The sequence below is a fragment of the Magnolia sinica genome, chromosome 10 (assembly GCF_029962835.1).
Source record: "Magnolia sinica isolate HGM2019 chromosome 10, MsV1, whole genome shotgun sequence".
Taxonomy (NCBI): Eukaryota; Viridiplantae; Streptophyta; class Magnoliopsida; order Magnoliales; family Magnoliaceae; genus Magnolia; species Magnolia sinica.
The window spans coordinates 68749430-68765520 of record NC_080582.1 but is presented as its reverse complement, the minus strand read 5'-3'; the positions used below and the strand labels follow the sequence as shown (position 1 = coordinate 68765520).

General features: G+C 38.7%; 1 protein-coding gene across 4 annotated transcripts in view; it reads right to left on the bottom strand.

The window, feature by feature from the left end:
• LOC131216921 (protein ENHANCED DISEASE RESISTANCE 2-like) overlaps nucleotides 1-16091 on the bottom strand; it is a 188758-nt gene that overhangs the window by 98348 nt on the left and 74319 nt on the right. For all 4 annotated transcript variants that reach the window (XM_058211538.1, XM_058211539.1, XM_058211537.1 and 1 more), the window contains exon 13: nucleotides 7073-7243. In XM_058211538.1, the coding sequence (XP_058067521.1) occupies nucleotides 7073-7243 (171 nt within the window). The remainder of the gene's footprint in view (nucleotides 1-7072; nucleotides 7244-16091) is intronic.

Genomic DNA, 16091 nt, shown 5'->3' with positions numbered 1-16091 from the left:
TACATCCGGCCGTACCTTCCTAGGTGGCAATCTTATAACCTGGAAGAGCAAAAAGCAGCCAATTGTTGCGGCTAAAGCAGAATATCGTGCTATGGCTCATGCGACATGTGAACTTGTGTGGCTTCGCAATCTTCTTGAAGAACTTGGCTATCCTCCTTCGGGTCCTATTCCTCTTCACTGTGACAATCAAGCGGCTATCCATATTGCTCGTAACCCAGTTTTCCACGAGCGAACCAAGCATATTGAGGTTGACTGTCACTTTATTAGGGAGAAAGTCGAGGAAATTGTCACTCCTTTTGTTCGATCTGGGGATCAACTTGCTGATGTTCTTACAAAATCCTTGAGTCGAGATGCTCTTCATCGTGTTCGTGACAAGTTGGGCATGATCAACATCTATGCTCCAACTTGAGGGGGAGTATAGAGAATGCTAGTGTATTATATTTATAGTGTGTCCTTTTAGTGTAAGTGCATGTGCACACTTCCCTATTCTCCTGCAGTGTACTATATGCTTTTTCATAATAAAATATTATTTATAGTGTCCTTTTAGTGTAAGTGCATGTGCACACTTCCCTATTCTCCTGCAGTGTACTATATGCTTTTTCATAATAAAATATTATGTGTTAGGGCATGCAAGCCTCACACATATCATCTCTCCCAAACTCTCCTCCTCCTTCTCTCTCAATATTCTCATCTCTTCTTCACATTATCCTCATCAAATCTTTTTCTACTGTGGATGCAGTCGTAGCCATGGTAATCGATAATGTACATGTTGTAGCCTCACCAATCATATAGTTGACACATGTTGGGATCTTCTTGGAAGACCAGCTTGGGCAAATCAAGTTAGCTCGTTGGATGATGGTTCCAAGGGTTATGGCTCCAAATCTGTCTCCACCCATATTAAGCTAAGTACCTCAGGAGACATAGTTACTGTGTCCAAGGAAAAGTATGCCAAGCTTATAAAAGATCACTCTACTTAGCCTTCATCCTCCACAGCATGTTTCACTTCTCTTAGAGTTTCCCCTGGATTATTGACTCTGGTCATTTCGATCACATGACTAGTAAGCATAGTATGTTGTCACATTTAGTTCAGTCCTCATCTATCCCCTCTATGACCCTAGTTGATGGTACATCCACTGGCGTATCTAGGTTGGTACTATCTGTCCTACCCCAAATCTGTCATTATCCTAGTTTTGTATATTCCTAAATTTCCTTTGAGTTTGTTATCTATCAATAAACTAACCAAAGCTCTAAATTGTTCTATCATATTCTATCCTTCTTATTATGTGTTTTAGGATCTAAAGATGGGGAAGGCAATTGGTGGAGGACATGAATTAAATGGATTGTACTATCTCGATCGTGAAATAAAGGGTCCAATTCATGTTTTCAGTTTGTCTAATTTTAAATATTTTATTATTTTTGCGAATGATTGCTCTAAAATGACATGGTTATACTTGATGAAAGATCGTTCTGAGGTATTTGTGTTTTAAAGAATTTCATATGCAGCTATAAATAGAGGTGTACACGAGTCGAACCGAGTTGAGCTTGGTATAGCTCGACTCGACTCGGCCACTAGTTGACCCCAACTCAACCTCGGTTCAGCTCGGTCCTTGAGCCTGATTGGCCAGCTTGGCTCGCTTTGGTCAGCAACTCGGGCCAGTTTGAGCCAAGTTCCAGCCAAGATCAAGCCTGTGCGACATTTTCACAAACACATGGAGTGCACTTTCAATTTCTTACTGTATGTAAAACAGCAGCAGCTTTTTACAGGTATTTCATCAAACACCTTGTAGGCTACATCAAAATCAAGAAAAAATGGTATTTGTTTCATATACATACCTTTCTTGCCACCAACCAAAACTTCATTGAGTCATTTCATCAAACACTTGGTGAGAAACATCAATATCAAAATAACCGAGTCACCGAGCTGGTTCGATCTGAGTTCGATTCGAGTTGGGGTTCAATCTGAGTTGAGTCGAGCTCGGGCAAGCTCAAACTTAGTTCGGAATTTTTTTGAGCTAAAAAAATCAGCTCGACTTGGCTCAAACTCAATATCCAATCGAGTCATATCGAGCTTTTTCAAGTTCAATCGAGCGAGCTAAACAAGCTAACTCGGTTCGTGAACAGCCCTAGCTACAAACTCAACATGATGCTAAAATATTTATTCTAAGATCTGGCAATGTTAGGGAATATACGTCGAACCTCTTTCTTTCTTATCTTTCCTCCCATGGCATCATTGACAATACATCATGTGCACACATCTTAGCAGAATGGAGTTGCAGAGCATAAGAATGGAGTGATGAATTTTAACTGCATGTTATTTAATAAACAGGATGCCTTCATTAGTCTTAGGTGGGAAATCTCATTTTTCTATAATATTCCCAACGTCAACCCTTTTCTATTCCTCCTAAAGTTTTCAGGTGTGTGTGCTACATACATCATTTTGACCATGTTTATGATAAATTCGAACCCAAAGCTATAAAATGTATTTTTCTAGGTTACTCTTATACTCAAGGAGGTCATGAGTGTTACAATCTAGTCGCTCATGGGCAGTATGTGTCAGCCGATGTTATGTTTTTCAATAGTACTCTATATTTTTCTGAGAGAGGAAAAACTTTGCAACTTGAAGAAGGATCTATCACTCTTCCTTTAGTGTCAGATACAACTTCGTTCGTTAAGCAAGTTCTTGTGCAAGGTTCAGATCCTCCTCCGCTGCAGGTCTACTCCCAGCATTCTAAGAAAGGAGATGGAGAGCATACCAACGTGTCTGCTATCGATCAGGCCACCCCATCTGAAGATCCTTCTCTTGAGTCTTTGCCAACACTGCCCAATGAGGAAGACATGCCCATTGCTCTTCGTAAGGATATACATACCTATACCAACAATCTAATCTCTAATTTTGTTTCTTTTGATGGCTTATCTCCTTCCTTTTGACAGTTTGCTTTCTCTGTCTTCTATGTCTATTCCTCATTCTTTCCAAGAGGCTCTTCACTGTAATGCGTGGAAGCATGCTATGGAAGAAGAAATGGTTGCTCTTCGTCAAAATCAGACTTGGATGTTCGATGAGTTACTTGTAACGAATTTGTAGTTGGGTGCAGATGGGCATATACCATCAAGTACAATCCCAATAGGTCAGTGGATCATTTAAAGGCTCAACTAGTTGCAAACAAATACACTCAGACATAAGGGGTTGACTACTATGAGACATTCTCATGTGGCCAAGCTTCATTCTGTTCATGTGGTCATCTACGTTGCTGCCAATTTAGACTGGTCTCTGCACCAACTTGATGTGAAGAAAGTGTTTCTTCATGGTGATCTGCTTGAAGAGGTATATAGAGCAACCGCCTGGCTTTGTTGCTTAGGGAGAGTGATAAAGTTTATTATCTAAAGAAGTCAATTTATGGGTTAAAACAATCTCATTTCAGTGAGGGGTTTTTTTAAAAAAAGGAAAAGGTTTTATTAATATGGAATTAATTTCCCCTCTCATTAAATGTAATGCTTATGGGAAATGTGAATTCATTAATTACCCTCGCCCATCTTGGCTTTATGTATGACCTAGATATCCAATTGGACTCGACTAATTATTTTGTTGATTGGAACTTTGTCATTAGTAAAATTTATTGATGAATGGAATGGGGTCATAAGTGACCCCTTTTCTAAGTGCTTTTGTTATTAATTTTGATTGGAAACTTGGACAAATTAATGGGTCATAGGGATTCCTTTTATGAAATCTCTTAAGGTACTTCAGGAAATGGAGTGGACATAAAGGCCCAAATGGGTTATTGGAAAGTTAATGATCCATGATTCTTAATTATCTGTAATATTCCATAACCACCCAAGTGGATTTAAGCAAGCTAGGATTAGTTTATAGTCATCTTGTATTATATGAACCAAGATGGATTAATCCCCACAATCGAGCATCAAGTTGCCAGTGCCCTCCACACATGAGAGTGTGAATTGTTAATCAATTTTGAAAGACATGGAAGCGTAAAACTTTTTGACATCGCAATTTTAAAATCTAATTAGGATCCTCGTCTAGATATTATCAAGCACCCAAAAGCACAAACTAATGGCTATGATGCTATCTCCACTTTGTGGCATGTGATCACTACACAAGTCCAATGCCAATCCTGGAACGTAGGTCTCTCCCCAATTTATTGCAACAAAGAGGAGAGCAAAGAGCCACAACACACACCCAAGTTAGGGATGGGCACATGCACTTGAGAACCATCCACAAGGGGGACCCACACGTATGGACGTATGATGGAGGGGAGGAGAGAATTTTTCTCCCTTCTTCTTATCTTCCTCTTTTATCTTTCCTCTCTTTATATTAGACATCCCCACACCAAGCATCCCTTGGGATGGAGAGTGGGGACATCCAAAGCTTTCTCTTGCTCTGTCCCTTTGGTATAGGATCTATTATAAAGAGGAATCGGGGTTTCAAAAGGAACCTCAGATATAGTGCACCTCACCCTTACAGACTTCAGTAATGCCCTACACCATCAAATGTTTGTACGCCTGCCTGCCTTATACATGCACCCAAATTTACTCAATCCCTATATTGTCCAATAGCATCCATTCTTGAGCAAAATCACATGCCATCTAAAAGGTAGACCACAAAATCTTAACCATCGGACATCCATCAAACACGATTAAAAAACTTCTAATGGTTGAAACAAAAGACAAATGGTTAAACATTTAAAACCTTTTAAGTGTCAGGTCCAAGCAATTGATGGACGATCATCACTAAGATCTAAGCCACTAATAATTTGATCGAGACAACTAATGAATCCCATTTTGGAGCATATGGACCATGACCATATCTTTATAATTGTACCCAACAACACCCTTATGTTAGCCACTAATTTAACCTTGCAAGGTGTGCCAAAGCACAAAACACCATGAGCTTGCACTCCCATATGACCTTAGGTCTAAGGATTAGTCAAAACTATGACATATCAAGGCAATCAGGGCATAATAAGTCTCTTGGACCAAAGGCTTGACACAATCCTCCAATGCTTTAGGCAATGGCCATTGTATCCAAATTGACCTAAGAAGAAGAACAAGAAGAAGAAGAAGAAGAAGAAAAAGAAGAAAATCTCTCATCTCTTCCCATCTTCATTGTGGGGTGTCCATATCTGTTACGATACGCCTTTAAAAGCCGATACGTATACATAATGGTCATGACCGTTACGCAATACGGGGGTGAAAAGGGGCAGTTAGTTTTTTGAGACCGTATCAACTGTTATGGTGGCCGTAAAGGCCGTTACAAGGCATAATGATCGTTACTCCTGTAACGGTTCAAAAACGACCACTTTTTTTTCTATTTAAATTCATTTTTCTCCTCTTTTTCACTTTTCTCATTCCAAAAACTCTCCTATATTATTTTACAACAGATTTCGACCACTCTTAATATAGCTTTTAATATTAAAACTGTGGATTGAAGTGATTTGAGCGAATAGAATCTCCGAGAGCTTTTTTGAATTGTTTTCAAAAAATTGAAAAAGAAGTATTTATGCATTTTTCTGATTTCTAGTCCTAATGCTTGATTGTAATGTGTAAACATTAGATACATAATCATATTAAACAATTCACTAGACAACCCGATACAACACTCTCACCAAAGAGTGACCGTTACACTACCATAAACATGTTCAAAACAAAATAAATAAATAAATATTTGAAATATTTACATTATTATTGATTTTCTAGATATTTTTTCAGAATTTTTCAAGCAAAAGAAAATTTTCAACCGTTACAGGGGTCGTAACGGTCGTTACACCCCTGTATCAGCCGTTATGGCCGATACCCATATCGGTAATGGTGGTGACTATTATGAACACCGTTACCAGTATGGAATACCTTGGTTTTGGCCCATCTGATCAACTGCCCATGTTCTTCTGGTTCTAACCATTCTTTACTGCCCTATAATGGATAGACTTGGTAGCTTGGGTTTATTATCTTATTGGAGATAGATCCGGAAAGGCTTCCTCAATCTGAGAAAGAACCATATTGATTCTTCACATAAAAAACTTGTGGCCTTAAGGTATGATCTAAACCATTCAAACTAGGGTTTTGAAATTTGATTATATCTAGATGGGGAATTGATCTTGCATTAATAAAAGTTTTTTAAAGCTTTTATTTTTACGTCTTTCGAAGTTCCCAACGGTCCATACTATAATATAGGTCCTGGGTATGTGTTCTTCACATACTTCCACCCCAACAAAATTCCATCTCCTTTATCCTCTTCCTCAATCTTGCTCCTTGATTGTACAAAATCTGAGTTTCTCCTACTAAGATCTTAACGTGTGTACAAGTGTTCCCTTCTCATTTGTAGTCAAGACTCAAGTACTGCCTTTTGTTCCATTGATAGATCTAAAGGTGTAATAATCACTTTGAGGCTTTGTATCACGGTTCACAAGATCTAAATCATTAAAATATCAAGCATGCTTCCACATCAACCCTATGGTTTTTTCCCATAATGGATAGTTGCGAGAACGTCAGTTGTGATCCCTCTTGATATGAAGGGGCTAAGCCAGAGAGTGAAGCAAGTAAGCAATGTAGCACCTTGTGCACTTGGGAGTTCTAATCTAGTAAGACTGCCTCAACCCTGCTCTTTATATAAACCTCTCATGTTTTCTCTTTTTATATTAGAGAAAACCAACTAAACAAAGAGAAAACACAAGATTTATATTAAGACCAGGGTTGGGGCACTTCTACTAGATTAGAGGTCCCATATGCACAAGGTGTTACATTGCCTACACACTTCACACTCTTAGACTAGATGGTTTAGCCCCTTCATATAGAGAGGTGTTTACAACCCACATGACCAAACCATTAGATATAGAACAAAACAACAAAGACAATAGCATAAGACTTAGTAATTGTTGAGTCTGTATTATCAACCACAAAAATAAACTACATAATCTGCAAACTATCAATGAATAGTAACCAAAAGTTGTGCAGTTCATCTGAACACATGCACACCACAATAAAGCATAGGCATGATGCCACTATTACAAGGGGAGATTTTTATTTTTTACAAGATATAGAAAAGAGAGAGTTTAGGTTACTCAACCTGCTACTTGGCACAAACAAGCACAAGGGATGGTCTTCTCAAACTTTGAGTAATGATTATGTCTCCATCTATGCCAACCACTAGATTGTATCTCCAACGTTTGTGTCACAAGGCATTTATCAGCACTTGGAGTTGGTGATGGGTTTAGTCCCCTAATCTCCCAAGTGGAAGCTACAAGACAAAATCGACAGAAGTAAGGAAATCACGGAAAATAATTGAAGTAAAAATACAAGCATATAGTCTCCCATATTTACATCACTTCACCTCAAGTCTAAAGATAACAAAAGCAACATAGTTTCCATGGGAGATTTTATAAACATAGCAATATCATACTTCCAACAAATTTTCCATCTTCAAGTATGGAAATCACTGAAGAAATATATTTAGCATGTTAATACTTTATAAACACACCTATAATAGAAAAGACAAGATCCTCATTAAAAGTTTACATGAGAATAACAAAAAATAAAAAATTGTGATCCATTTTGTCTTTATTCGGACATACAAACATTATCAGTCAAAGCTTCAAAAGTAAGCTACAAGGATGTTGCAAAGATGAAATGTAGCTTCAAAAGTAGTAAAGAATTATTGAGTCTGTAAAGAAGTTTCCTTTTGACCATTTAAGGCATCAAAATAGATACAATCTATCCTCTTTGTTAAGGGAAAAATCCCTACAAGTAAACAAGAATCAATTGAGCAAAAGAATATGTACCTCAAAATTTTGGTGAAGACAAATATGCATAATTTAAAAGGATATGATGTGAAAGTAAATTACCAAGACTTCTTATTTCCTTTTTCTTTATTTTTATTTGGTAACCCAATTGAAAAATGAACAATGAAATAATGTAGGCATTATGTAACTCCATTATCTACTGCTCGATTTATCATTAAGTACAACATTACTAATATATGGGTCATAAGAATCAAAGTAGACTAGATATTATGAATGTTATACATTGTTAGCATTGCCTTTGACTATCTGCAAGAAGGTTCAACGGTGGGCAATCATTGGGCCCTAAAATGGGTCTGCCTAGTGTGGTCCACTTGAGCATCGTATTTGCCTCATTTTTTGGGTCATGCCCTAAAATGATCTGGCAAAACGGATGGACGATGTGGATTTTTCACAAACACCATGGTAGGCCCCACCTAGCTTCTGACCCAAGGACACGTCTCTCTTTTTGGAAGCAGAGTAGGAGCGACCCTAACCTTACCCAACATGATGCAACCCTGACAGTAGGGCCCACCTAATGCATGTATTGTATATCCACGCCGTCCAACCTTTTGATAAGGTCACATAAACCTAGATGAAGGGAAAGACAAATATCAATTGATCCAAAATTTGTGGCCCACGAGAAGTTTTTAACAGTCGATCACAATTGTTTCCCGTGTTTTGGTCCACCTGAGATTTGGATTTGTGTCATTTTATAGGCCCATGCCCTAAAATGATATAGAAAACGAATGGATGGTGTGGATATACAATACATACATCAAGGTAGGCCCCATAGTCAAGGCGGTGCATGTTGGGTGAGACCAAGGCCGCAGCTAATCCACTTCCTCCTCTTTGCCTTACAAACTAGTGATGTGATGTTTGAATAACTTGACTGACCCCAGTCACCCCACTGTAGGAGGGGCCCACTGTGATGTTTGAGAGAAATCCACACCAACCATCAGTTTTGGCAGCTCATGTTAAGGCATGAGACAAAACATCAAGCATATCTAAAACTCAAGTGGGCTACACAACTGGAAACAGTGGAAAGGGGCTTCCTACCGTTCAAACCTTTCTAGGCTCCATCATAATGTTTATATGCAATCCAGACCATTCCCACTAGGATGAACTGAAAAAACAAAAATATTAGCCTTATCCAAAGCTTTTGTAGCCCCACGAATGTTTCAATGGTTGGTGTACAATATCCACTATTTTCTTTCGTGTGGCCCACTTGAGCATTAGGTTTGCCTCTTTTTTTGGTCATGCCTTAAAATGATCTGGCAAAACGGATGGATGGCATGGATTTTTCGCAAACACCATGGTTGGACCCACCTAGCTTTCAACCCAAGGACACTGACGAACTCTCCCTCTGGGGAGTGGAGTAAGTGCGAACCTGGCCTCCCCCAACACGGTGCAGCCCTAACAGTGGGGCCCACGGTGATGCATGTATTGTACATCCACGCCATCCAACCTTTTGATAAGGTCACAAAGATCTGGATGAAGGGAAAAACAAATATCAACTTGATCCAAAAATTTTGTGGCCCACAAGATTTTAATCGTCAATCACTACTATTTCCTTGTTTTGGTCCACCTAAAAATTGGATATGCTTCATTTTTCGGCCATGCTCTAAAATGATATGGAAAAACGGATGGACAATGTGGATGTACAATACCTACATGAAGGTGGGCCCCACGGTCAGGGTAACATCATGTTGGGTGAGAACAAGGCCGCACCTAATCCACTCCCCCTTCTCTGCCAGGCTGGCCACGTGATGTTTGAATGACCTGGCTGACCCCACCGCAAGTGGTTCCCACTATGATGTTTGTGAGAAATCCACCATGTCCATCCGTTCTGGTAGCTCGTGTTAAGACATGAGAACAAAAATACAGTGGATCTCAAACTCATGTGAGCCATATAATTGGAAACACTGAAAAGGGGCTTCCTACCATTCAAACCTTTCTAGGCTCCACCATGATGTTTATATGCGATCCAAACCATTCATAAAGCAACCCAACCATTCATAAGGTCATTCCCACTAGGATGAACCGAAAAAACAAAAATATTAACCTGATCCAAAGCTCTTGTGGCCCCATGAATGCTTCAATTGTGGGCGTACAATCTCCACTTTTCTTTCGTGTGGCCCACTTGAGCTTTGGATCTTTTGGGTCATTTCATAAAATGAGCTAGCAAAACATATGAACAGGCCGCAAACACCATGGTGGGCCCCATGTAGCCTCGGACCACAACCCCCCCCCCCCCCCCCATGGTTTAGTTTTAAACAAAAGGCTTTTTGGCCTTTTACAAAATATGGTTCTAAAATCATATGTAATCCACACGGTATATGAAGCTAGGCGATTATATATAAAACGGTAAAAAACTTAGGCAAGTTACTTTAAATATTTTAAAAGCAAGACTTAGATACTTCAGAGGGGCAACTGAAGCCACATGTGGCGACAGAGGCAGCAGAACAAAGGATTGATGTTAACACATGTGTGGAGCAACAAAGATCTCCTAATGAGGCATTAAACCCATTAGCAAGAAGTCTGGATGACGGTCCGCGGCAGTCACTATCATGCAAGACATGTGGTGAGATGACAATCGGACATCAATATTGAGAGTGATGCGGAGGGTGGATCCGATGATGATGATGACAGCGTGATGGTGAGGGTGATGTTGACTCTGGTGATAGTAGCGATGATGGTGATGATGGTGGCGGAGATGGTGGCGGCAAGAGGAAGCCTCAGAGGCCTCTTAGCACATTCACTAGGGAGAGGAATTTTTATTATGCCAAGGCATTGATCGTGGTTCTTGTCCAGATGAACCATGGCCTCATCTTGTCATTAACAAGGCATATAGTCGTAAGCAGCTACTAGAAAAGAAGACTGAGCAGCTAATAGAATTAGAGCAGTTACTGGTGATATCTGAGGGACACATAGTCGTGGGAGTATTAAAGGCTCTAGACGAGGATCACTAACGAGGGAGGGGAGATCGAGTCCTAGGCCACAACATGATTATGAATAACAAACACAGGAGAGTAGTTGAGTTCGTGCCACAATATGTGTATGGATATAGAGCTAGTGGATATGCGGGGAGCGACTCCAACAGTTACAGCTCATCGTTTTCGACTAGGTCAAGAGTTCACTTCCACATACGGGTAGCAATATGGATATGGATAGTATGGATATCCAGGAGCTCCATCCATTCCCATCCACGATCCATATCAGCCATAGACTATGATGATTACATAGCACCCACGGATGGGCATATTGGTTCAATTCAGAGAGGATGAGTACCAACGTTATATTAGGGAGTATCTTAACTTGTACCATTCTACTATGACCTAGGCACAATACAGTCGATTTGTGGAGCAGCAATATTATTCCCAATCCCGTCGAGATGGAGACAATGATTACAAGCCACCACACAACTCTATGTGGGTACATTATTCAAAGGTATATTTCTCAATTTCTACTTCTTTTGCTTTCGAATAAATTGGTTGTGTTTTCATAAATGTCTTCATACATTTATAAACGTCATGCATTCAATTTGAATATAGTTGCATTAGTTCAGTCAGACAACGCATAGCTTAGGACCCTATATAAAGGAAACCTATTATGTGCACTTTTTTTTTTTTTGAGATGTTATGATTTAAAAGTTTGTTTTAAGGTCATTTTTAACAATCCCTATAATTTCATTGAAAATTTTGAACAATTTCCCAATGTTTCCCCAAAAGTGCAATAAATTCCCCCATACAAGCGATATATCCCATGCAATAACCGATACATACATACATTATAAAGAATGCTAGTGTATTGTGTATGTGGTTAGTGGCCCCTTTAGTGTAAGTACATGTGCACACTTCCCTCTTCTCCTGCGGTGTACTATATGCTTTATTATAATAAAATATTATGTGTTAGGGCAAGTAAGCCTAATACATCATCTCTCCCAAACTCTCCTTCTTCTTCTTCTCTCTCAATATTCTCATCTCTTCTTCACATTATCATCATCAAATCATTCTCTACTTATATATCGGTTATCGCATAGGCTATATCATTTGTATAGGGGAATTTATTGTACTTCTGGGGAAACATTAGGAAATTGGTTGAATTTTACAATGAAACTTCAAGGATTGTTAAAAATGACATTGGTATAAACTTTTAAATCATAACATTAAAATAAAATAAAATAAAATAAAATAAAATAAAATAAAAAAACGTCCATATAATAGGTTTACTTTGTATAGGGTCATAAGTTAAGCGTTGTTTCACTATACTAATTAAAGTTGTTCAAAGTTTATTCATATAATTTATAAATGTAAGAAGATGTATAGAAACACACAACAATACATTCAAAAGCAAAGCAATTATAAAACTAGAATTAGTTTTTTTTTAACTAAAAAAATATTTTTTTTCCAAAAAATCTCCAAAACTACATGAATCAATAGATCAGGCCTCATAAATGTTTGATTTCATGTTTGGACAATAAGATTGCAACCAATGTGGGAAAATTTTGAATTCTCCCCAATTTCTCCCAAATCAAAACACCTACCCCTAAATCCTAAAATTGATGTATGCGATGATGATTTCATCAAACACTCCTACTAACTCTGAAATTGGATCCAATTGACCACTGATAGAGATGGAATTTCGAATATATATATATATATAACTATTTTTTATTTAAAATATTTGTTTTCTAAAAATTCACGAAAACTACAAGAATCAGTAGATCAAGCCTCATGCATGTTTGAATTCATGTTTGGATAGTAAGATTGCAAACAATTTTGGAGAAATTGAGGAATTTTTTTGTTTTTCCTTAATTTCCCCCAAATCAGACCACCTACCCTTAAATCTCGAAATCGAAGGTTTGAATCCTTGATTTTCCATGCAAAATGAAGAATCAACTATTTCTAATCTTTTAGCACTGATTTGATATGAATTTTAAAAAAAAAAAAAGCGAAAATAGTCACTAAATCGAAACCGGCCCCAAATCCGTTTTGATTTTGATTATGGCTCGAAAACTTTGTTTTTCTCCCAAAAAATTCAAGACGATGGACCGAAATCCACCCTAGAGGTGTTTAAAAGATGGACGAAAGAAGGAAAATGAAGAAAAAACAAAGTATTTTGAGGTTTTTCTCAACATGGCGCCGCACTCACAGATACGATTGACACATAAGAAAATTACAAAAGAGCTTGTGCCGATATTTTGTGATATATCGCGATATCTGCGATACACACAATATCGCGCATACATTGCGACACATACTGTTATACATTGGATTTTTGATACTCCGACAGGGTTTTGTATTGCTAAGCTTCGATACCAATAATATCGACTGATATTATCGACACTACAAAAGAGACCTAGATAGCAATGCTTAAGGGTCACCCGGTTTTTATTCTCTATGTTGGAAGCAGAAACATGAGCATAACTGATTTGTTCTCGATTGAGAATATAAAGCCCTCGATCTTCACGACCACCACCAATAATCTTCTTCATTGCCAGATACTAGATAACACAATAAGACGGATAAAAAAATTAACATAACAATTCAATTGTTTGGTTAGGGAGCTTATAGAAAAAAAAAAAAAAAAAGGTTAGATTGAAATGAGGGAACATGAACTACAGGAGATACAGACAAGGAATCAGAAAAACGGAAGGTTCCTTTTTCCAAAGCTTTAGAAAGAGAACTATCAACCAATCTAATATTATTGGATATAGGAAAGGAGGTGTATCCGTCAGTCATACCTGTCATGTGATCAGATGCTCCTAAATCAATGATTTGGGATGTCTGAGAGACGTGGTTACCAATTGCAAAAGTACCTGACTGCCCTATCTAGTTAACAATGGAGATGGAAGCTTGAAGGGTTGCTACTTCTAGTTACAGCTCACTAATGGTTTTGTCCTTTGAGCATGGATTACTATGGATGGAAGTATCTTCAGTAGTGCTCATATTGGCAAAAGACTTTGCTTTTGAGATCCTTTTAGCCGTAGATGAGGATGAAGGACCCAGCGGTATTCTTTTAGATGTTGTCTTTTTCCACAATATGTGCATCCGAGCTTATCTTTGTCTGTGTTTCCTCATCCAGTACCCTGTCCTTTAACATTTTTGAAATCCGTAGTCAAGGCTGACCGTTTTGGAAGGATGGCGTGAGAGATATTTCTTCATCTATAGCCTCCGTGCATGTTATATACAAATTCAAGGGTAGGGAGAGATTCTTTCCCAAGAATCTGTGTATTTTAAGGTTCGAAGTCTAAACGAAGAAGAGTGAGAAACTTAAATATTCAAAGTTGACGTATTTGAATTTTCAAATCTTCCAGATCTGTAATAGAACCTTGATTGTTATCCAATTCTTCTCATTTTCTGTACAACTTAGCAAAGTATTCTACGGTTCCATCTCTGCGTTCGCAGTTATTTATCTCTACGTGGAGTTGATAAAGGCTGACTAAGTCTTCCTGGTGAGAGTACATTTTAGCAACTTTAACCCATATATCTTTCGCGATTTTCAAGAGATAGAGCCCACGACTAATGTTTGGTTACATGGAATTTAGCAACCAAGACATTACAAGCCAGTTTTCACTTTCCCATTCATCAAACATGGAGTCATTAGAATTGGGTTGTTTCTTGGCTCCTATAATGTATCCCAGTCTCTTCCTTGCTCCAATATACATTCAGGCTGCCTAGGACCACTCTAAATAATGTGTGTCATCTAGTTTGACTATAGTAATTGTAAGACTAGGGGTGTCCATTTGTCTAGATGCAATCTGGGAGTGTTTATTGTTTCCCATTATAGTAGAGAAGAATTAAAAATAAAAATAAATAAACTTTTTAGAGATGATAAAGAGAACCATCTGATGGACCTGGAGGGAAATCAAGTGTGTCGAAGGACCAAAAGTCGTTTTCTGGGTCCAGAGGGTAGATTTGACGATCCAGGAGGTCCAGAAGGTAGATTTGGAGATAGATGAAGGCACTTACACCATATAGAGCCAGCACAAACCAAATCCAGCAGCAATAGAAGGCCTATAGATGACTTTCGGTGACTGTAGATGCAGCAGTGGAAGTTCTGGTTCAGATCTGATCATTCCAGCGGCAATTGGAGGCCCACAGAGGACTTTCGGCAAGGTGGTACGGCCATATTCCAACAACGTCAGAGGATTTCGGTTCAGATCTGAGGATTCCTGCAACAATCGGAAGCCCACAGATGGTTTTTGGCAACTGCAGACGCGGTAGCAGCCAGATTTCAACAACGTCAAAGGGTTTCTGGTTCAGATCCAAGGACTAGCAGCAATGGGAGTCCCACAGATGACTTCGGCAGCAGAGGAGACGGGGATTGATTCCAGCAGCAATAGGAAGTACCCAAAGATTTTCCGGTGGTTCTAGGAGCAATAAAAGATTCAAAAGGGATTTCTGGTGACTTTAGGGGAGACCAGACTCAGATTTGGATCCAGAACTAGTGTCGGATTTGAAATCCGATGGTCCTGGAGAGGTTTTGACTAAGATACGGGGCCAGAAAACCTACTGGAACTGGATTCAGATGCTGGAGAATGCTTCGGCCGGTGGAGGTCTCTTCCGGATGCATCAATGATGCATTAAACTTCCAGCTATAGGATGGTGATTGAGAAAAACTCTCTTTCACCATCTTACAAGGAGAAATCTGACAGTGGACCTTCAAAATCTGAGTGGAAAGAAGAAAGAGGAATAGGGATTAAGGAGGAAAAGAAGAATAGAGAAGGGAAAGGAGATGAATATGGATCAGCAATGCTTTGATACCATGCTAGACAAGAAGAAGAGAAGAACGTGAGAAGAGCTTGTTGCATCCTCTTCACCTAAAAGTTCTATATATAGAAAAGCTACAAAGAGTATGATTTACAAAAGGAGACTTTAAACAAGAGATAAAGCTAAGAAGGAAATGGGATTAGAAGATCTGATCCTAATCCTAATTCTAGTCATATACGGTACTCCAAATGTGTATATAAATCTGTGTACACCAACACAATACATGCATGACATGCGAGATTTTGAGATGATTCCCATGATATTTCAATACCGACATTCAAAGTATTGAATCCAGTCATTTAGAGAAGCAAGAAATAAAGTGTTGTTGCTTGATCATCTGCAGAAGCTGAGTACTAGGCGATGGCAAACACGGGTTGTTGCTTGAATTCGGTCACTCTTGTTGGATTTTGTTCAATCAAAGCTTCCATTTAGCAGAGAAATCTAGACTCGAAGCGGAAACGGGCCATAACTCAAACGGTGACAAAAAACCTATAGGAAATTTTTTTTTTCAAATGTTGGATGGACTGTAATCAAA